Source organism: Podarcis vaucheri, assembly GCF_965113315.1.
Source record: "Podarcis vaucheri genome assembly, chromosome: 8".
Taxonomy (NCBI): Eukaryota; Metazoa; Chordata; class Lepidosauria; order Squamata; family Lacertidae; genus Podarcis; species Podarcis vaucheri.
In genome coordinates, this window is record NC_138766.1 from 93,897,671 (window position 1) to 93,920,650 (window position 22,980).

At 49.5% G+C, this 22,980-nt stretch overlaps 1 protein-coding gene across 1 annotated transcript in view; it reads left to right on the top strand.

Annotated features, from left to right (window-relative positions):
* The window catches only part of LOC309539401 (uncharacterized protein), a 34,953-nt gene extending 12,348 nt beyond the window's left edge, over positions 1 to 22,605 (top strand). The window contains exons 6-16 of the mRNA XM_082235615.1: positions 54 to 227; positions 2,066 to 2,213; positions 3,677 to 3,807; positions 4,947 to 5,058; positions 9,144 to 9,325; positions 11,649 to 11,753; positions 13,590 to 13,720; positions 16,041 to 16,164; positions 17,154 to 17,283; positions 18,934 to 19,163; positions 20,648 to 22,605. Of these exons, the coding sequence (XP_082091741.1) occupies positions 54 to 227; positions 2,066 to 2,213; positions 3,677 to 3,807; positions 4,947 to 5,058; positions 9,144 to 9,325; positions 11,649 to 11,753; positions 13,590 to 13,720; positions 16,041 to 16,164; positions 17,154 to 17,283; positions 18,934 to 19,163; positions 20,648 to 20,773 (1,593 nt within the window). The 3' untranslated portion in view covers positions 20,774 to 22,605. The remainder of the gene's footprint in view (positions 1 to 53; positions 228 to 2,065; positions 2,214 to 3,676; positions 3,808 to 4,946; positions 5,059 to 9,143; positions 9,326 to 11,648; positions 11,754 to 13,589; positions 13,721 to 16,040; positions 16,165 to 17,153; positions 17,284 to 18,933; positions 19,164 to 20,647) is intronic.
* Positions 22,606 to 22,980: the final 375 nt, after the last annotated feature.

Genomic DNA, 22,980 nt, shown 5'->3' on the forward strand with positions numbered 1-22,980 from the left:
AGGGAAGGGTCTTATCACATCACAGACCCTGACTAGCTCCCCCCCCCCCGCAGTATATCACCAAGACGGTGGAGGTGGACTCCCCCCGTAGCCTCCAGGCTGTGGCAGAGGCCGAGGAACGGAACCGTGTCTTGATGGAGCAGCTGAACGCCCAGGCGGAGAGATGCCAGCAGCTGGCAGAGCAACTGCAGAGCTCCGAAGAGATGACCGCAAGGCTGAAGCACAAGGTAACGAGATGGCGATATCTGAATACGACCATCCTATCTCCTCTCTGTCTCCTCTGTCCCAGGCTAAACATAGTCAACTCCTTCAACCGTTCCTCATCAGGCTTGGTTTCCAGACCCTTGGTCACCTTCGTCGCCCTCTTCTGCACACTTTCTAGCTTGTCAACAACCTTCTTAAACTGTGGTGCCCAGAATTGGACACCATATTCCAAGTGTGGTCTGACCAAGGCGGAATAGAGTGGTCTATGATTTCCCTTGATCTGGACCAGGCATAGGCAAACTCGGCCCTCCAGATGTTTTGGGAATACAACTCCTATCACCCCTAGCTAGCAGGACCAGTGGTCAGGGATGATGGGAGTTGTAGTTCCAAAACTTCTGGAGGGCCGAGTTTGCCTATGCCTGATCTGGACACTAGACTTCTGTTGATGTAGCCTAGAATAGCATTAGCTTTTTTTGCTGCTGCATCACACTGTGGACTCATATTCAGCTTGTGGTCTGCCAGGACCCCTAGGTCCTTTTCACGTGTGCTACTAGTAAGTCAAGGGGTTCTCCCATCCTATATTTGTGCATCTGGTTCTTCCTGCCTAAGTACTTGACATTTGTCCCTGCTGAAATTCATTTTGTTAGCTTGTGACCAGTTCTCCAATCTTCTAAGGCAGGGTTCAGCAAACTTTTTCAGCAGGGGGCCGGTCCACTGTCCCTCAGACCTTGTGAGGGGCTGACTATATTTTTTTTGGGGGGAAATGAACGAATTCCTATGTCCTACAAATAACCCAGGGGACATAGGTGGCGCTGAGGGTTAAACCACAGAGCCTAGGACTTGCCGATCAGAAGGTCGGTGGTTCGAATTCCGGTGACGGGGTGAGCTCCCGTTGCTCGGTCCCTGCTCCTGCCAACCTAGCAGTTCAAAAGTGTTAGGTTGTGGGCGAACATATCAGACGACACGGCGATTCTTCCAATGCAGCTCTTTATTTGTAAGCTGGAACAGAACTGAACTGAGGAGCTCAGTCAGCCTGCTTATATAGAGCTCCAGAACAATGCAACTGTTGCAACTTTCTAAAACTATCCAATCACTGAACGTCGCTTTCGATCCTTCATTTGCATAACTATCTACAGTATCCCCCTGCTGGCCCAGGGTGAGAACTTCAGTACATAACAAAAAGCACACCAAAGTGCAAGTAGATAAATAGGTACCACTCTGGCGGGAAGGTAAATGGTGTTTCTGTGTGCTGCTCTGGTTCACCAGAAGCGGCTCAGTCATGCTGGCCAAATGAGCCGGAAGCTGTATGCCGGCTCCCTTGGCCAATAAAGTGAGATGAGCACAGCAACCCCAGAGTCGGCCACGACTGGACCTAATGGTCACGGGTCCCTTTACCTTTACCTTTACAAAGAACCCAGAGATGCATTTTAAATAAAGTACACATTCTGCTCATGTAAAAACACACTGATTCCCGGACCGTATGCGGGCCGGATTTAGAAGGCGATTGGGCCAGATCCAGCCTCCAGGCCTTAGTTTGCCTACCCATGTTCTAAGGCAGCCTTTCTCAACCTGTGGGTCCCCAGATGTTGTTGGACTACAACTCCCATCACCCCTAGCTAGCAAGGCCAGAGCTCAGGGATGATGGGAGTTGTAGTCCAACAACATCTGGGGACCCACAGGTGGAGAACCGCTGTTCTAAGCTCACCTTGAATTCCCATTTTGTCTTCTATGGCATTAGCTAACCCTACCGCGGGGGGGGGGGTCTGTTCCAACGCTACAATTCTGTGATCCCTGAGCTGTGTGGTCCTTGCACCGTGTCCCCTGAACCCCCAGATTCTCAAGTGGGATTTCTCCCTGGCAGATCTCCGACTATGATTTTGAGATTGCCGGTCTGCGTCGGGAACTGCTGGGCGAGATCAACCAGTTGGAGGCACAGAAGGAACAGGCGATCCGGGAAGCCTCTCAGTGCTCTGAGAATCACCTCCAGCACCTGCGAGAACAGCTGGCAGGTAGCTGGGATGGGGAGCAAAATCTAGGCTCTGTGTGTGTGTCCCCAAACCCATTTCAAACTATGGGCTGGGCCAAGAGATGGGGAACTGGGTAAGGATTACCGTATTTTTTGCTTGATAACACGCACCCGACCATAACACGCATGTAGATTTTAGAGAAGGAAAACAAGAAAAAAAATATTCTAAACGAAACAGTGGATGTATGATTTTTGTGGTTCATGCTGTGGTCACAGACATGTGATCTGACGGTGAGTTTGGGGTAGCCCAATGCAAAAATCCTGAGGATCCATGTGGATCCGTGTTTGTAACCACGTTTTTGCACCACTGCGGCCCCAGGCAACAGTGGGTGCGTGATTTTTTTGGTGCAAACTGTAGCCATGGACATGCTATGTGATCTGATGGTGAATTTGGGGTGACCCAGTGTAAAAATCCTGAGGATCCATGTGGATCTGTGCTTTGTAGCCACGTTTTAAGTGGGGAGGGAAGGAAAAGGACTCAAGGGACAAGGAGCACGCGTGGAGCAAGCTCTGCTTCTCTCCCTCCTCCCCCCCCCTTAGCGAGCTGAAAAACTTTGCTGGAGAGACAGAGAGCCTGCTTGCTTTAAAGGAGCCTACCGGACAGGAGCCGCTTACACTTGTGTAAGCGGCTCCTCTCCCCTCTCGCTTTGCTCCTTTAAAGAAGCAGGCACTCTGTCCCTCTCTCCTCCCCATTCAGCGGCTCTTCTCCCGCTGGAAACCACAGAGGAGGGAAGCATTTATTTATTCCTTGCATTTCCATCCCACACGTTCCTCCAATGAACTCTGGGAGGTATATTTTGTTCTCCCCTTCCTCATTTAATCCTCACAACAACCCTGTAAGGTGGACTATGCTGAGAGAGTGTGATGGTCTCAGGTCACCCAGTGAATTTATTTATTTATTTTACCTAATTTTTATTGAGTTTTCCATATTTCATTACATTTTCATTACACAAATCCATAACTTAAAGTATTGCTCAGAAAGAGCATCAACCTCATTCCCTCCCTCATTCTGACTTCCACATATCTTTCACAAATTCATCGCATTTCTATAACCACTTTTTTACCTTTTGTCTTAATTGATTGATTGATTGATTGATTGATTTGTGTACTGCCCTTCATCCGTAGAATTTGGGGCAGTCCACAGCATTCAAATTACAAAACGAAAAACGCAAAGCACACAACAAAAATAACCCCACTTTGATCTCTTTGTCCGATACTCTAACCACTGCACGACGCTATCACTCACACTACATCCAGGTTCTAGAGAAGATAAGGGTTTGGGTGCCGGAAATCTGGTTTTAATGCCTTTGCCCGGTGTGGCCTTCTCTCTTGGCCCGCCAGTCTGCCTTGTAGGGTTGTTGCGAGTTCAAAACACGCCACGGGGCTCCGAGGAAGGGCAGGCTATGAACATGGCAAGCCAATGTTTCTCTTCCTTTCCCCTTCCAGGGGTCCGCCAGCGCCTAGACACCCTCCAGCCCCTCCTCAGGGGCATGAAATCCGACTATGGCAGCCTTCGCGGGCAGGTGCGCAGTTTTGCAGACTGCTACGAGGCAGCCCTCAACGAGGCTCGGCAGCAGGTGAGGCTCAGGGGCAAGGGGCGGCAGCGGAAGCTCCAAGCAGGGGTATTTGGGGGGGGTCTGGGCTCCCCCTCCTCTTTAGTCTACGTGACGCCATGGGGCAGAGAAGGGCAGCAGGACCAGAAGCTGCTTGGGGCGATGGATTGAGACTGACAGACCAGGTTGATGCTTCTTTTCCATATGTGTGTGTGTGTGTGTGTGTGTGTGTGTGTGTGTGTGTATGTGTGTGTGTGTGTTGCTTTCCTTTACAGACAAGTATATGGAGCCATTTGTGTTTATAATACTATACAGTGGTGCCCCGCAAGACGAATGCCTCGCAAGACGGAAAACTCGCTAGACGAAAGAGTTTTCCGTTTTGGAGGTGCTTTGCAAAACGAATTTCCTATGGGCTTGCTTCGCAAGACGAAAATGTCTTGCGAGTTCCTGCTGGTTTTTCCCCTCTCCCCCCTTTTTAAAGCCGCTAAGCCGCTTATCAGCTGATCCGATCAGCAGATAAGCCGCTAAAAGCCTCTAAAAGCCGCTAATAGCGCTAATCCGCTAATCCGTCAGTGGGCTTGCTTCGCAAGACGAAAAAACCGCTAGACGAAGAGAATCACAGAACGGATTCTTTTTGTCTTGTGAGGCACCACTGTACAGTAGTACCTCAGGTTAAGTACTTAATTCGTTCTGGAGGTCTGTACTTAACCTGAAACTGTTCTTAACCTGAAGCACCACTTTAGCTAATGGGGCCTCCCGCTGCCGGAGCACGATTTCTGTTCTCATCCTGAAGCAAAGTTCTTAACCTGAGGTAATATTTCTGGGTTAGCAGAGTCTGTAACCTGAAGAGTATGTAACCTGAAGCGTATGTAACCTGAGGTACCACTGTATAGGCAAAAAAAAATGCAGGCAAAAGATATATTGGCAGTTTCACCCTCTTCTCAACCGCCTTCTGTCATCTAACTACAGTCTTTGAAACAGTGACTCAACCCTTTTCTTTTACTGTGCACGCTGAGCCCTCCTTGTACCTTATTCGGAGTCGTTTTCCACTTTAGACCTTAGATTCCCTCTCAACTGCTTCTTCCTCCTGGTTTTGTGGCCCGGCGTGTGGCACTGGCCTCGCTAGCACCGAAATCCCACCCTCTCTCTCCTCTTGCCCCCAGATGTGCTCAGCCATCGGCGAAGTCTCTCAGGCCAACCGTCTGCTGCAGGAAAGGTGCCAGCGGGAAGTCCAGCTGCGGAAGAAGTACCACGACCAACTCCTGGAGCTGAAAGGTGCCGCAAGTGGGGAGGGCGCAGGGGGCGGGCAGGGGGGGAGGAACCGGCGTGCAGCGGCTGTGGGGAAAAGACGAGGAACCATAAGGAGGGCCGACTGGATCAAGCCAATGGGCCACCTACTTTAGCATCCTATTGTCACCTGCAAGCAGGTTCTGAGCATCAGAGCATCACATTCCCCTTTGCTGAAAACTAGTTGCAAACTCATGTGAGTTTCTAAAGACAATACCGTATTTTTTGCTCCATAAGACACACTTTTTCCCTTCTAAAAAGTAAGGGGAAATGTGTCTGAGGCTTATGGAGCGAATGCAGGCGGGAGGCTCTGCTCAGCGCTCCCTTTAAAGATCCGCGTGGAGCGTGTGTGCGGCTCATGGGGGCTTTTCCCCGTGGAGGGAGAAGGGCAGCCCGTCACTCCCTTCTTCCACCTCCCGGAAAACCCCCCAAGAGCCACACACACGCTTGGTGCAGCTCTTTAAAGAGTGTGCGGCTCTTGCTGGCTTTTCCGGGAGGTGGGGGAAGGGACAGAGGGCAGCATATCAGTCCCTTCCCCCACCTACCAGAAACGCCCGCAAGCGCCACGCTCCCTTTAAAGAACCACGCTCCACGCAGCTCGTGAAAGGGAGCGCTGAGCAGAGCCTGGGATGCATACAGGCTCTGCTCAGCGCTCCCTTTAAAGAATATTTTTTCCCTTGCATCCCCCCTCTAAAAACTAGGTGCGTCTTATGGTCAGGTGCGTCTTATGGAGCGAAAAATACAGTGCACAATTCAATCTGGCTCGTCCAAATTGAAATGTGTTCTAATATTTTCCATCGCTGCATCTGTGGCAGGGAGTTCCACAGTTCCACTCCGTGCTTCCTGAAGAAACACTTCCTTTTATGTGCCCTGAATCTTCCAACATTCAGCACCATCTGCTTTCTCCTTGCCCTGGATAATTTTATAAACGGCCGTTGAATAATCTCACCTGAAGCATCCCAGAGAGATGGACTCCCAACCTCTGCTTAAGAACCAGCAGGGAAGAGGAGTCCACCCACGTCCGTGGAGGTCCGTTCCACCGAGATCTCTGAGGTGCCGAAATCCCAAGGGAGCAGAAAAGACTATTTATCTGTGCGATCACAGCTGGTCGGAAGTGAATGGCCCAGAAATGGAAAGAAGACAAAGTTCCGACCAGAGAAGAATGGCAGATCAAGTTGATGGATTATGCCGAAATGGCAAACATGACCAGAAGAATCAGAAATCTGGCAGACCAAAATTTTAATAAGGAATGGGGGAAATTTATAATTTATCGTAAAAACCATTGCAAACAGCTAAAATCACTTGTAGGGTTGGCATAACACTTGTAGTTTAATGGTGAATTTTGGCTATAATGGAGATGTAAAAGATTTTGGATTATTATAAAAGATGCAGGAGGAAATGGTTAACGAAAGGACCCACAAAGGGGAGGAGAGATATTCAGGAGATTTTTGGGAATCTTGTTTTTATGTTGGTTGTTGGATAATTGACTATAAAACTGAAAAACTAATTTATTTATTATTTTGAAAAAGAGCAAAGCTACTGAGCAATTTAACAGTTTAAAAAAATAATAGACAAGATCTCTGAATATGGATCCAGTCGATCCCTGGCAGCTGTTCTCGCCCTCTCCAATCACTCGGTCAACTCTGGCTGCACTCTTCACCCCTGAGGCGGCCGCAATTGAGCTGTGGGTCAATGGCGAATGGATTGGGCCGGGAACGGATTGTACTGTGACAGGACTTTTGAACTGCAGCTACTGCCGTCACCATCACCCTAGTTTGGTGGGAAAGATGCATGCAAACAAATGGGTGATGCCGATGGTAAAGGGACCCCTGGCCGTTAGGTCCAGTCGTGGCCGACTCTGGGGTTGCGGCGCTCATCTCACTTTATTTTTTTTTTTATAAAATTTTTATTGGGTTTTCACATTTTATATAGACAAAAACAAGAACACAAAAAACAGATAAACACATAAACAAAGAAAAAAAAGAAAACAACAGCAAACATATATACTTTCCCGCAAATATTATTTCCTAACCCTGGTCATTGACTTCCCCCTACCCCCTCCCTTGCATCCCCATTTCCAAATTTATGTCAGCAAATTGGCATTTCCCTATCCTAATATTAGTCCTTTTATAAAAGCAAACAAAATTAATTTTTTCTAAGTTGGACCTCAATTCCCTTCCATCGATTTCCCATTTTGTCTTGAATAATGATCTTTTTAACCAAATCCCATAATCATGAGTGTTGTTAAAACTTTATTTTTCCCTCCCTCCCATCCCCGGTTTGCGTCCCTTCCCAAAGCATGTCCAAAATAACAGTTCTTAGCCCGGGTTCCTCACGTCCGAGGCCCTCCAGTCTCTTTCAGTCCCTCTCCGCCGGTCTTGTTGGTAACCCTTTATGTCAGTCGTCACATCTCGAAAGAGTTCTTTCACCATCAATCCAAAGTCTCTTCCCATATTTGCAAACAGCTGCTGAAGAGTTTCCACAAGGCATGAATCTTGAAGGTAATCAAAGTCAGAGTCTATGTGGAGGCCCCAATTATATTTCTTTATTTTAAATTCCTTAATTTCATAGACTCCCAGGGCCTCCACTTTCGTCTTCTGGATCTTTCGTGGATTTATAGTAGATTTACTCCAATAGTCTCCTTGTTTGTATTCCGCAGGCGTCAGCTTCTGCTCAGTATTTTCCCACATCACTTCTTCTCTTTCTTGTTTTGTCTTCTCCTCTGCTTTTATTATCATTTCTGGTTCAGCTGTGGATTCTTTCTCATTGAGGTCTTCTTTACATTCAGCAGGACTACTTGTTTCAGAAGTCAAGGTCATCAATTGTTCACTCATAGCCGTAGTCTGCTCTTGTAAGATTCCAACCAAATAAAACATCCTTTCGATTTCTCCCAGTATCTTTCCATCCACAGCCATTGTAATTCCACAGAATTCCCTCTAGAGGGAATCTGGTTACTTAATATTCTTTTCCCCAACAGTCCTCTGTCTTGTTATTGTTTCTTTATTTCCAACAATTTTAGATCAATTGTAACTCTTTTTAATCCAGAGGTAACTTAGGTAGCAATTTTCCACTATTAACAGTCCGTTTGACAGCTTTGACAGCTGTCAAACTCTGCACTTCTTAAACCAGCTCCAAAGCAGGACGCTCCCGGGCCCGGGAGGGGGGGTTGTTTACATCAGAACATAAAACATCCAACACTTCTCTCTCCTGCTCGAAATTTCCAAATCTTGGAAGTTACTGTCTTTTTTTAAAACTCACCCTTTACAGGGTAGGCACTCCAGCTTAGTTCTTTTTTCGTTGCTCTAGATCGTCTGCAAGGTAGGGGGTGCGGACTTCCTTTTAGCGCATCCCCCGATCGTCTCAAATTCAGTGGATAAATTTCTTAAAAGCCAAGTCCAAATTACTCACGGGTTGTTTTTTTAGCCGAATTTCAAGGAAGGAAGTCAGCGCTCTCCGGTCATGGCTCGCGGCTTCGCTCAGCAGAGGTAGCGATGGACTCTCAGTGCCGCGCCACCCCCCGTATCCCCTCCGCAGCCTTTAAAAAGGCTCTTCGCGAATCAGGGGGGGCGTTTAAGGCACCCGCCGAGTCTTCAGTCCGCAGGCATTCCGCGCCTGCGGTTTTAAGGGTCCCCGTGTCGCCGGCACGGCAAAGACCCGTCCCCTGCTGAGCCGATTCCCTCCGGAGCTCGGAGGGAATCCGCCATTCCCAGATCGCGTCAACCCCGGAAGTCGGCGCTCATCTCACTTTACTGGCCGAGGGAGCCGGCATACAGCTTCCGGGTCATGTGGCCAGCAGGACTGAGCTGCTTCTGGCAAACCAGAGCAGTGCACGGAAACGCCGTTTACCTTCCCGCCGGAGGGGTACCTATTTATCTACTTGCACTTTGACGTGCTTTCAAACTGCTAGGTTGGCAGGAGCTGGGACCGAGCAACGGGAGCTCACTCCGTTGTGGGGATTCGAACCGCCGACCTTCTGATCGGCAAGTCCTAGGCTCTGTGATTTAACCCACAGCACCACCCGCGTCCCTGGTGTCGATGCTGCTGTTCCCTAAACATCCCACCTTTCCCCGCAGGAAACATCCGGGTTCTGTGCCGCCTGAAGCCGCTGAGCAAGGAAGAACAGCAGGGAGGGGAAGTGGAGACCCCGGTGGCTGCGGACCCAGCAGACGACGGCTGCGTCACGGCCTCCTACAAAGGGAAGGAGCGCACCTTTAAGCTGGACAAGGTCTTCTTGCCGCAGGCCACCCAGGAGGAGGTGAGGACCCCCTGCCCTCGGAGCATGTCTCTGTCCGATGCTCCGTGCGCCTCTCCCTCCTCAAAACGAGGAGGATCTCAGCATCCCACTGGTCCGGAAAGTGGCACGGCGAGACCGGGCGCTTGGCATGGTGGGTGGGTGAGGATTTGGGGCCTTCGCAGTTGAGCATGGTGAGCAGGTGCTGAGTGGCAGCCAGAAGAGGGGGGCTCTGTTGGAATCCTAGAAGTGCCTGGTTGGAAGGGACCTCAGGGGTCATCTAGTCCAACCCCCTGTGATGCAGGAATCAAAGCTGAAGGATTCCCCGGCAAGTGGCCATCTGACCTCTGACGAAGGGGAGGCCACTGTCTTTTGAGGTCACCTGTCCCACTGCCAAACAGTATTTGGAATACTATGCCCGGTTCTGGTTGCCTCGCCTCGAAATGGATGTTGAAAAGGTTCAGAAAACCGCAACCAATACAGTCATACCTCGAGTTGAATGTGCTTCGGGTTGAGCGCGTTCGAGTTGCGCTCCGCGGCAACCCGGAAGTAACGGAGCGCGTTACTTCCGGGTTTTGCCACTCCCGCATGCGCAGATGCTCAAAATGACGTTGTGTGCATGCGTGGAAGCGGCAAAATGCGACCCGCGCAGGCGCAGGCGCGTCTTGCGTTCCGTTCGGGATGTGAACGGGGCTCTGGAACGGATCCCGTTTGCATCCTGAGGTACCACTGTACTTGCTTGGTTATTTTACTTATTTCTCGTATGGTTAGAAATCACTGCCTTACTAAACATCTTCCAATACAACAATGTCCATTTACACCACAAAGAACTCATAACCCACCTACTTTCAGCAGCCAGAAGCATCATAGCCAGACACTGGAGAGACCTGTCAGGAGTAAGCATGGACCAATGGTGCAAAATAGTATGGGAAACAGCTTACTAGAAAAATTAACCAATAAACTGAAACTGACACGGGGACAAACTGAAGAAGACGCCTTCACCCTGGTATGGCTCCCCTTTATCACACACACAGCCCAACAAGACAATGACAAAAATCCACCGACAGCATACAAATCAATATGGCTAACCTGATCCAAAACACCCACCCCCCCCCCTCACACACGAAAACAAAGACCACCCCAGCCAACCACAAATGAACAACCACACCCTGGGCCAACCCCAACCTCCCTCCCCACCAAAGGAAGACAAGCGAACAGCAAAGAACCTGCACAAGCAATGCTGACACCAAACCCTACATATATTAAGTAAAATAGAAACATAGCCACCCGACCCCCCCATCTCCCCCCCACCTCGTTCCCCCTTTTCTTCCTAATGTCTCAACAAATCAAACTGATGTGTAAAAATGTTACATGGGGAAAAAATACAAGAGAGAGACATTGCAAACACTTTTGTAAATCAAGAAAATCTTTAATAAAATAAAGAAAGAAATAAAAAGAAAAGGGCAACCAAACAGACGAGGTGGGTGGTGGGTGGGAACGACTCCCCTGTGCAGCGTGTGGGATTTTTCAGCTTGAATTTTATAAAATTCTGTGTGGCATGGGGAATGTAGACAGAGGGCGGTTTCCCTCCCTTCCTCTCTCATTGCACACCGGAGCACGAGGAGAACCAGGGGAAGGCGCCTGCCTGCTGTCAATAGCCAGGGAGTTCCGAAGGTTGGGCGGACTGATTCCTTATAAAGGAGGAATGGGAATTACAGTATTTTTTGCTCTATAAGACCATAGACGCACTTTTGGAGGAGGAAAACAAGAAAAAAAATATTCTGAATCCCAGAAGCCAGAACAGCAAGAGGAAAGCAGCAATCCCTCTTGCTGTTCTGGCTTCTGGAATTGCTGCGCAGCCTGCATTCGCTCCATAAGACGCACACACATTTCCCCATACTTTTTAGGGGGGGAAAAGTGAGTCTTATAGAGCAAAAAATACAGTAAGTGGTACGGCACCAGGTTGAGCTAGGAGACCTTTGCATCACCCGGATGCCGCTTCTGGAACAGGACATTGTGTTTGTGTGCATGGGAATCGTCGTCAGGGTCAGAGGGGATGCTTTTTCTCCTGGGCTCCAGGCGCCCTGTTGGTTTGGCGCACAGCTTGACCCTCCCTCGCTGCTTTGTGACCCCTCAACGTCTAGGTACCACCCAGAGAGCCGCTGCCCAGCCTGAGTTCCTGGTGGCCACAGCAGCAGGTAAAACCCCCGGCACAGACGGGCACGCTGCTCACGTCCTCACCGGCCCTCACTGCACCTCCTGACCTCTGCCTCACAGCCTCTGTGCGCCTGTGCCCGTGCGCATGGGTGCCCCTCGCTCAGCTCTGCCTTCTCTGCCCCCTCTGCAGGTCTTCCTGGAGATCGAGCCGCTGGTCATGTCCTGCCTGAATGGGTACAACGTTTGCATCTTTGCCTACGGGCAGACAGGGTCCGGAAAGACTTACACCATGGAGGTAGGAGCTTGCTCACCCGCCAGCCCATAGGGGGAATTGGGGTACACGGAACCGCCGTGCATGGCACACCCGAGCGAGGGGGTTTCATGCACCGAATGCGCCTGAATTAATTCACTTGGCGGGCTTGCTGGGCACTTTTGCACATTCCTGGAATCACAGAACTGTAGAGTTTGGCTGCGCGTCTCTTTCTTAAGCTGCCGTCCTGATACAGTGGTACATCGGGTTAAGATCTTAATTCGTTCTGGAGGTCCGTTCTTAACCTGAAGCACCACTTTAGCTAATGGGGCCTCCCGCTGTACCACTGGAGCACGATTTCTGTTCTCATCCTGAAGCAAAGTTCAAAGAGGTAGTATTTCTGGGTTAGCGGAGTCTGTAACCTGAAGCGTATGTAACCCAAGGTACCACTGTATAGACACACACAGAAGTTCTGTTTCTGTGGTCTCTTCGGAAAGAGATGGTTTGCTGGGGGCAAAGCTGTTCCTGTATCACGATATTATAGGTAAAGGACCCCTGACCGTTAGGTCCAGTCACGGACGACTCTGGGGTTGCGGCGCTCATCTCGCTTTACTGGCCGAGGGAGCCGGCACACAGCTTCCGGGTCATGTGGCCAGCAGGACTTAGCCTCTTCTGGCGAACCAGAGCAGTGCATGGAAACGCCGTTTACCTTCCTGCCGGAGCGGTACCTATTTATCTACCTGCACTTTGACGTGCTTTCGAACAGCTAGGTTGGCAGGAGCAGGGACCGAGCAATGGGAGCTCACCCCGTCGCGGGGATTTGAACCACCGACCTTCTGATCGGCAAGTCCTAGGCTCTGTGGTTTAGACCACAGTGCCACCCACATCCCTCTATTGCGATATTACATTTTCTTAAATCGCAGAAATAGCAGTGCTGAAACCAAATTTCCCCGGATAGGAATTCCCCAAAGGTGAGGGGCTCCTTCAGCAGAATCAAGTATCAGGGCTTCTTTTGGACATGACCACTTCAGACTGTAGCTATAGGCTTGCTTGCTCAAAGGCTTCCAGTGTGGAAGAAGAACAAATTGCAACCATGAGTATAGGAGAGGTGTAGCCTCAATTTTTCTCATCGAAATGCAAGTTTTCAGTGTGCAAGGGAGCTTCTACCGATCCAGTGAGGAAAGAGCCCTTCATGACACCCCTTGGCCATGCAAAATGCAGCCTGGAAAGCAAACCACTTGGGTTTTGCTGGTTAAATCAGAAATGTGACTTTCAGTCGATTTTGTTTTTGTAGATGATAAAAGTTAAAATTAATTATTTTTCCTTACCTGTACCGATGACAGTCATTGTTTGGATGGGGGGCTTTTATCCATTTCTGCAGTCACACAATCAATCAATCAATCAATCAGCAGCTGAACTGGGTTCCACACAGTCACAAAAACAAATGAACCGGAAAAGCCTAAAAAACCCAAAATAAATAGCAAAAGCAAAAGCGCCAAACTTAATCCGTTCCAGAGAGCCGTTTGACTTCCGAAATGTTCGAAAGCCAAGGCGCAGCTTCTGATTGCTGCAGGCGCCCCAGAAACAATAGCCGACAGCTGCATCGGATGTCCGGCTTCCGAAAAACATTCGAAAACTGGAAAACACTTACTTCTGGGTTTTCGGCATTTGGGAACCAAGGTACCAGTGTACTGACTAGCACCATTAATCAATCTAGTCCAGTATCTCCCACACTAGCTGGCAGCAGTGGAGTTTCAGGCTGGAGAGATCCCAAGACCCCCTGGAGATGCCAGGACTTGAACCCGGAGCCTTCTGCATGCAAGGCAGACGCTCCCTCCCACTGAGTTTCGGGCGGGGCCTTCAGGGTCTTTCTGTTTCCAGGGCGTCTCCGACAACCCCGGGATCAACCAGCGGGCGCTGCAAGCCCTCTACCAGGAGATGGAGGCCAAGCGTGACGCCTGGAAGTATTCGGTCAGCCTCAGCATGGTGGAGATCTACAACGAGGTGATCAGGTGAGAGGCGGATCCTGCCCTTGAGAGAGAAGCAGTGCAGTGTAGTGGCTAGAGCAGTGGACTAGGACCTGGGAGAGAGACAGGTTCAAATCCCCATTTGGCTATGAAGCTCTCACTGGTTGGACTTGGGGGCAGGGCCAGTCCCTGTCTTCTCTCAGCCTTGCCTACCTCCCAGGATTGTTGTGGGGATTAAACAAAAAGGAGAATCATATAATGTAGACTTGGAAGGGACACCAAGGGTCTTCTAGTCTGACCCCGTGCAATGCAGGAATTCTGCCCACAGCCAACCGTGGGTGGGCTCGAACCACCAACCTTCTGGTTAACAGCCAGACTCACGGACCCTTGGCACCACAGGAGGACCACTCTGCTATGCCAACCATCCAGCTTGTCAACATCCTTCTTTAATTGTGGTGCCCAGAACTGGACCAAGGCAGAAGAGAGTGGGACTATTATTTCCCTTGATAAGCAGCTGGCTCCTTACCTCTCTCGCGCTGACCTAGCCACTGTGATCCACACAATGGTCACCTCCAGACTGGATTATTGTAACTCTTTCTATGTGGGGCTGCCCTTGAGACTGACCCAGAAACTCCAGCGGGTGCAGAATGCTGTGGCGAGACTCCTTACGGGATCCTCGCTGCGAGATCACATTCACCCAGTGCTTTACTAGTTCACTGGCTCCCAGTGGAGTACAGGATCAGGTTCAGGGTGCTGGTTTTAACTTTTAAAGCCCTATACAGCCTAGGACCCTTGTACCTACAGGACCGCCTCTCCTGGTATGTCCCACGGAGGACCTTACGGTCTTCAAACAAAAACATCTTGGAGGTCCCGGGCCACAGGGAGGTTAGGCTGGCTTCAACCAGAGCCAGGGCTTTTTTTCTTCTTCTTTTTTAATGATATTTATTGAAAAAAGAATTTTTAAAATCACAAAGAAAAGGGGGGAAAAACAAAATTACAAAAAAATACAAAAACAGAGAGAAAAAAGAAAAAAGAAAGCCATCCTTTTCAAATTCTCCACTTTCTTTACCTTCTTTCCATGACCTCCTCCTCCTCCCATCTCTTGTATCTTGATTAATAATTGTCACAGCAAATCCTTTCCATAGTTCATACTATTCTGTCATTTCATTACCTTGCTCTATTTTCATCTTATCTTATATAAAACCTTAAAACTTAAAATTTAAATCTTATTTTTACCAGCTTCTCATAACCTTTACCTTTTTACTTACTTCTTTAAACATTCTTACAAGAGCCTAGTAATTTCATTTCAACATTTTTGCAACTTTCATAAAAACATTTCTGACGATAGAAAAAAAAAAGAGAATAACAACAATCCAATCTTCTTCCAGCATCCCCTCCCCCCGGTCCCGGGATTGTCAGTCCTTTTTGTCCTGTTAATCTGGCCCATTTAACCTGGTGATCTTATATCCGAGGCCATCAAATCTCTTCCATGTCCCTTCAGTAGTTCTTCATATTTTCACTCGTGGGAACTCCAGCTTGGTAGTGTTTTTGACCCTTTTCGACAAATCGGCCCCTTTCTCATAGTCCAGACTAAACTCCATGTGGTATTTTAAGACATGTTTCAAGTAGTAAGCATGTTTCAAATTCCCTCCAAGATAAGTCCCAACAGCTCCAAACCTCTGACGGCCCATTGCCATTGCCAGATTCTGAAAGTCCAAACATCCCTGCATAGGTGGGTCAGTCAGAGCCAGGGCTTTTTCGGCCGTGGCCCCGATCTGGTGGAATGCTTTATCCCAAGAGACTAGGGCCCTGCGGGACTTGACATCTTTCCGCAGGGCCTGCAAGACAGAGCTGTTCCACCAGGCCTTTGGCCAAGGCACAGTCTGACCCCCCCCCTCCTTTGGTAATCTGCACAGAACTCTAGCCCAATGGCTGCCATGAAATAGATTTTGAATTGATTTTAGAATGCTGTGTTACTTTTATTGTTGTTAGCTGCTCTGAGCCCTGCTTTGGCTGGGGAGGGCAAGATATAAATAAAATGTTGTTGTTGTTGTTGTTATCTGGACACTCAACCTCTGTTGCGGCAGCCAAGAATAGCATTAGCTGTTTTTGCTGCAGCATCATGCTATTGGCTGACATGACGCTTGTGATCCTCTTCTCCCAAGTGCTGCTGCCAAGCCAGGTAGCCCCCATCCTCTATTCCTGCACCTGGTTCTTCCTACCTGAGTGTAGGACCTTGCATTTGTCCCTGTAAGAAATGAAGAAATGCATTCCGCTCTGTCTTCACCAGACAGCGACACCCCTGGCCTGTCAGTACCTAGCGAGAGGATTGCTAGTGCATCTTCTTCTTCCTCCCTCCTTCTAGGGACCTCCTTGCCAGGGACCCCCATGAGAAACTCGATGTCAAGCTGAATCCGGATGGGAGTGGCCAGTTGCACGTCCCAGGACTGACCAGCGTGGAGGTGGACAGCCTTCGCCAGATCAAAAAGGTAGCTGGACTGGACATCAGTGTTTGGGGGCTTGGGAGCCTTCTGTGTCCCAGGGGGCAGCCTTATTTTTCCACTGGGTTTTGCCCCAGTGAATTAATTGTGGGGTGTGATCCATGAGAGGCAGTCAAGTACAACATTCCTTGAAATGCTAGAGAGGACATGCAGGGAATGTTTGGTCCAGCCAGTCGAAACTTCCTGTTCCTCCTGGCTGGAGCATCCTTCCTTTTGCATGTGACTAGAGGTGGGCGTGACCTTACCTGTCCAGGTAACGAAAGGACGAGTCACGCAGCACACCTCTCTCTTTTTGACTTCCTTCTTCGTTTGACCAGCTAGGACTGCTCTGCTAGCTCTCAGCTAGCAGAAGCACTGGGATTATTCCCCCATATGGGGTAGATCCACATGAACATATTTGCAACCAAGTCTGCCTTCAGGAATCCAACTGTGAACTGATGTAAGTAAATTTCTTTTATTGACTTTGAATAAGTTTGTGGCATCTTTATTCTTTTAGGAGGGATTCAAGGGAACTTACCAGGAACGTACAATTCAATGTGAGGCAGACGGAATTGTATAATAGTGATAGGCTCACACGAGCCTGCAACCAGCTATCTTCTGTATAGTGGTACCTCGGGTTAAGAACTTAATTTATTCCAGAGGTCCATTCTTAACCTGAAACTGTTCTTAACCTGAGACACCACTTTAGCTAATGGAGCCTCCTGCTGCCGCCACGCGATTTCTGTTCTCATCCTGAAGCAAAATTCTTAACCCGAGGTACTATTTCTGGGTTAGCGGAGTCTGTAACCTGAAGTGTCTGTAACCTGAAGTACCACTGTACATGTAAAAAGGGGGATGAAACTCTGCTAAGTAAAGGAACTTGCTAGCACAAGTTAGGAAGGATATTAATAAACAATATATCCTCTCCTGCCACCCTGAACATTCCCACATTAATTCCCTGCTTGAAGTGACTCTCCATCCTTTTGCCTCCTCTCCAGATGCTCTCGCTGGGCAAGCGGAATCGGGCCACGTACGCCACCAACATGAACGAGCGCAGCTCCCGCTCACACGCCCTCCTCACCGTCAACATCACCGGCACTGAGCTGGCCAGCGGCACCCAAGTCACAGGTATCTCTTTTTTTGGAAATAATTTTTATTGGTTTTACAAAATAAATCACATGCTTGACACAAATTTTTAAAATAAAACAAGATTCCTCTGAAGCTTAAGACTTCCCTCCTCCCCTCCGTGGGTCTTTTAATCAACTGCATATTATAGTTCATCTGAATTATAGCCCTCCAAAGTATCCAAAGTCTTTATAACGCTGTATTCAAGGGCTGCCAAAGATCTCTAGCGTTTGGACTGTTCTTTCAAATACAATCTACATTCGTCCCATTCTCTGCTGAAGTTTTGGTCCTCCTGATTTCTGATTTTCCCAGTCATTCTAGCCATTTGTGCATAGCCTTGTAGTTCCATCTGCCAGTCCACCTTTGTCGGCATCTTGTCCTCTTTCCATCACTGGGCAAGACAAGTCACAGGTATCTATTCACCTGCCCTGTCAGCGGCTGTTGAACTCCTTGGGATGGGGCAGGGCACCGGTCCAAGGTAGGAGATGCAAGGAAGAGGGGAAAGACGGAGGCCGTTAATTCATTTTCTTCTGTACACAATTCAAAGTGTTGGTACTGACCTTTAAAGCCCTAAACGGCCTCGGTCCAGTATACCTGAAGGAGCATCTCCACCCCCCATCGTTCAGCCCAGACACTGAGGTCCAGCGCCGAGTGCCTTCTGGCGGTTCCCTCACTGTGAGAAATGAGGTTACAGGGAACCAGGCAGAGGGCCTTTTCAGTGGTGGCGCCCGCCCTGTGGAACGCCCTCCCACCAGATGTCAAAGAAGAAGAAGAAGAGTTTGGATTTGATATCCCGCCTTTCACTCCCCTTCAGGAGTCTCAAAGCGGCTAACATTCTCCTTTCCCTTCCTCCCCCACAACAAACACTCTGTGAGGTGAGTGAGGCTGAGAGACTTCAGAGAAGTGTGACTGGCCCAAGGTCACCCAGCAGCTGCAGGTGGGGGAGCGGAGACGCGAACCCGGTTCCCCAGATTACGTGACTACTGCTCTTAACCACTACACCACACTGGCTCTTCTCCAGAACAACTACCAGACTTTTAGAAGACATCTGAAGGCAGCCCTGTTTAGGGAAGCTTTTAATGTTCGATGCATGACTGTATTTTAATATTTTGTTGGAAACCACCCAGAGTGGCTGGGAAAGCTCAGCCAGATGGGTGGGAGGGATATAAATATGTTGTTGTTGTTGTTGTTGTTGTTGTTGTTGTTGTTGTTGTTGTTGTTGTTGTTTCCCCCCTTTTTTCTATTTGTCCCTCTTTTCACATCTTATTTCACCCTGTGAACTTATATATAAAATAATGTTACAGATAGGTAGCCGTGTTGGTCTGCCATAGTCAAAATAAAAAAATTCCTTCCAGTAGCACCTTAAAGACCAACTAAGTTAGTTCTTGGTATAAGCTTTCGTGTGCATGCACACTTCTTCAGATACACTGAAACAGAAGTTGCCAGATCCTTCTATATAGTGTGAAGGTGGGGAGGGGTATTACTCAGAGGGGTGGTGGGAATGGGAGATTGGCAGATAGCTGAGATGAGCCTGTTGACGACTCTTAACGACTGCAATAGGTCTTACAGTAAAAAGCAAGGGGTGAGAAGGTGAAGAATGGCTTAGTCATAAAATAATGTGTTTAAGAGGAAACACATTCTCCTGTGCCGCAGGGAAACTGAATCTGGTGGACCTGGCCGGTTCGGAGCGGGTGTGGAAGTCCGGTGCGCAAGGAGACCGCCTGAAGGAGGCTCAGAGCATCAACAAGTCCCTGCTGGCTTTGGGGGAGGTGATCCAGGCCCTGCGCACCAAGCAGGCGCACGTCCCCTTCCGCAACTCCAAGCTCACCTACCTGCTGCAGGACTCCCTGGGCAAAGGCAGCAAGACCATCATGATGGTTCAGGTGAGAGAGGAGGGCAGGGCAGGGCAAGGGGGGGGGGTCCAGGCAAAGACCCATGCCAGGCACGTGGGATGTGGAACACAAGAGCAGTCAAGGACAACATTCCTAGAGTGAACATGTTTACACATGGGGAGGAATGTTTGTCCAGCCAGCAGGTAAGCTTCCTGTTTCCTTCTGGGCTGGGACAGACTTCCTCTGCATGTGACTAGAGGTGGGCGTGGCCTCACCTGTGCAGGTAACGACAAAAGCACAGGGCAGGGCAGCCACACCTCTCTCTCTCTCTCTCTCTCTCTCTCTCTGACTACATGCACAAAGATGCAACATCTGCTTAGCCAAAGATGCTCTCTTGGCTCCAGCCAAGAGAGGACAAAGGGACTGTCTCCTTATGAGATAGTTTCCAGGTGTATGTTACTTTTCTAAGCTAAGTCTGCCTTCAGGGATTCAATTGTGAACAGAATGATGTGTGAGTAAACCTTTTTTATACTTTTATAGAAGGATCTAGGCCAGCACCCTGCTCTCTTAGTGGTCAAGAGGGAGTGCCAGGCTTTGGGGACTCACCTTTGTGGCAATGTTCAGGGAGGCAGGACAGGATACGATGCGATACAATACGATACAATATGATACTCTTTACTGTCATTGTGCCATAGAGAACAACAAAATTGAAAAAAAATCTACATCAGACATTCAAAAACCCAGAAGCCTGCTATCCCTGCTATCCCAGCCTGGTTAGCCCCCTAAAAACTCTGATACCCCATAAGTAAATATAATATACTCCCATAGAGACTACTCAATTATTCTCTCCGCAGTCTTTACAACCCTGGACAGCATTGTTTTTTCCCTGACCGTGCAGCTCCCAAACCACACACAGAGACCATAAGTTAATACACTCTCCACAGTGCAATGGTAAGATGCCATCAACAGGTCCTTTGAGAGATTATTTTTCCAGAGGATTCTCAGATATATTGTTTATTAACATCCTTCCTAGCTTGCCGTAGCAAGTTCTATAACTTAGCAGAGTTTTACATTCCCTTTTTTGCAGAGAGAATAATTGGGTGCACTCTTCCCACCTTGGATCAAATCTACACTTCCAGGTGCCATAAGAAAGCTGCAGAGATAGCGCAGGATAGTGCGCACCCCGGAAATGATCTCTTTCAGCTTCTGCATCTGGAAGAAGGTCCAGGGTTATAAAAACTAGGACTAGCCGCCTGAGAAACAGTTTCTACCCAGATGCAATTTGGGGTTTAAATGCAGTATAAGGAGTCTCTGTGGGAATATGTTGTATTTAAAAATGGGGTCTCAGAGTTTTTAGGGGGCTAACCAGGTTGGGATAGCAGGCTTGTGGGTTTTTGAATGTCTGGTGTAGATTTTTCAATTTCGTTGTTGTGTATGGGACAACGACAATAAAGATATCGTATCGTAACACAGGAAGCTGGACCGGAGGCTCTTCCTATGTTCTCATGTTCCCCCTTCCTCTCTCTGCCCCGCAGATTTCCCCGCTGGAGAAGAACGTGGGCGAGTCCATCTGCTCCCTCAAGTTTGCCCAGCGCGTCTGCAAAGTGGAGCTGGGCCCAGCCTCCCGGCGCATCGACTCCTCTGCCCAGCAAGAGGTTTGAGCTGCCCTCGGCCCTGTCAGGAAGAAGGGGACTCGGAGCCAGCGCAATGACGGGGGGCGCGGGCCCCCTCTTCAGCAGAGGAGACTTCTCCTAAGCAGGCTGGGCCGGAGAGCCAAAAAGCGTCCCTCTGCCCCCCCTTATCTGAGCACCAGTTTCTACAAAGCTTGGAAGGGGTTGCGATGACATAGACAAGCCCTGCATTGACTTTGGGACAGCCTTCCTCCACCTGGTGCCCTCCAACTCTTTTTGGGATGTGGCCCCCATCAGCCCCAAAAGGGGAGGGCTCCAGGTGGAGGAAGGCTGCTTTAGGATTGTCGTTCAGCCAGCCACGCCCCTGCTTTGCAATGCCATTGTCCTTTGCGCTCTTCCCTGCTTTGGACGCTTGTCATATCCACAACGACCTTGCGGTGTAGCCCTCCCTCCTCCTCGTCCCTTGATGGTCCCGCTCCAGAGTTTCTGTGCTGCGTGGATGCTCTGTTGCAACCCGGAGGAGGTGTCCGGTCTCCCCCTTTTTCTCTCCAACAGTTTTGGGGAGCAGCCGTGGTGGAATGAGGGGGGCGGCCCTCTCTGACCATCTCTTAGTAGAGCGAGGTGGACCTGGCTCTGAGCTGCGCCGCTGACTCAGCCCACCACTCCCTGACCCAGCAAGCATGGATCTCGACATGCGTGTCTGAATGCGTACATCCCCCCATCTCGGCACCCCCCCAAAACCCCCAACCCCTGTTTGCAGACCTTCAGAATGACTTAGTTCAGTCCAGTCTCCATTTAATCGCTCTGGCTGATGGCGACCCAAAAGGGAGATTTCACTGCATGCTTTGGGCAGGGAGCAAGGGTCCCGATCCATCGCAGTGGGAACCAACTCTTGGGGTCACCTGACGAGGAATTCTTCCCATTTTCACGAGCTGTTGTTTGGCATCCGTCTGTCCTGAGCTACTTATGAGCTAACTTTACGCAGCACATCATTAAACTGTGGAACTCCCTGCCCCAGTAGGCAGCTCTGATGGTGTCAAAAGAGGACTGGACAAATTTGTGTAGCAGGAAAAGGCTATTGATGGCTACTAGCTGTTGGTTTTGTGTTCAAATCCTGTTTGCAGGTTTCCCGTAGGCATTTTTTCCTGTGAGAACAGGATGCTGGACTAGACGGGTCTTTGGCCTGATCCGACGGGCTCCTCTTACGTCCTTCCGCTGCTGCACTCACAATCACCCCCACAACTCTGGGGGTGCCACCCCCCGATTTCTATTTATTCGAGCTAGGAAGGAGCTGCGGAAAAGGGGGGACACACTGGGTTCCCTGCAGGTGCAGTTGGCTTACTGCTCTGACCACTAGGAACACTGCCTTCTTGTGAGTCAGGGGAGCCTCGATCCACATAGCTCAGTATGGCTTGCACCGAGGTTTCAGGCACGACTCTCTTTCAGGTCTACCCGGAGGGGGTTTTCGGGTTTGGACCTCCTGGGGCGTTCTGCATGAAAAGGAGGTGCTTCAGATTCCTGCCTTGCTGCGGGTTGGACTAAATGACCTCTGAGGTCCCTTCCGAATCTGCAGTTCTTTGATTCTGTGACCACTAGGGCCTTTTGGTTGGGGACAGTGGGGATCCGTTGCCCAACAATGTCCGAACAACAGCACCACATTGGCGGCCCCCGTGCAAACCGTCAGCTAGCCGGGAAGAGGCGTGTTGCCTCACTTTCTCCTTTGGGTTCAGGAACTTGGACCAAAGAGGAGCTGCTGGACTTTCTTCCTGCCTCCATCCCTCCCCCTCCCCCCCACAGGGACCCCTCTCCCTCCTGCTTCTCCTGGACGCTGGCCAGGACAATAAAGTGAACATGCCCCCCTGCTTCCGTCCTCTGCCTCGATTTTGTGGGTGTCTGCCCCAAAACCTGTGGGGCTGCATTAACCCCTCGGTGACGCTGGAGGTTTCAAGACCAGCTCAATGCCTCCTGACCCGAGACAGACAAGAGCTCCCAATATCCAGAGCTGGTTTGGGGGCAGGAGGCTTAGAAAAACCTTTTCAATCGTATATAGATCTTGTGAACCCCATGTATGTATGGGGGTTGGACTAGATGACCCGGGATTCCTGCCAACTCTACAATTCTGATTCTATGATGAGGATTTGGGGGGAAAGCTGCCATTTGAAGCAGATGAAATAGCAGGCAAGTTGAGGGTTACAAAATTGTAATAATAATAATAAAATTTTATTTATATCCCAGCC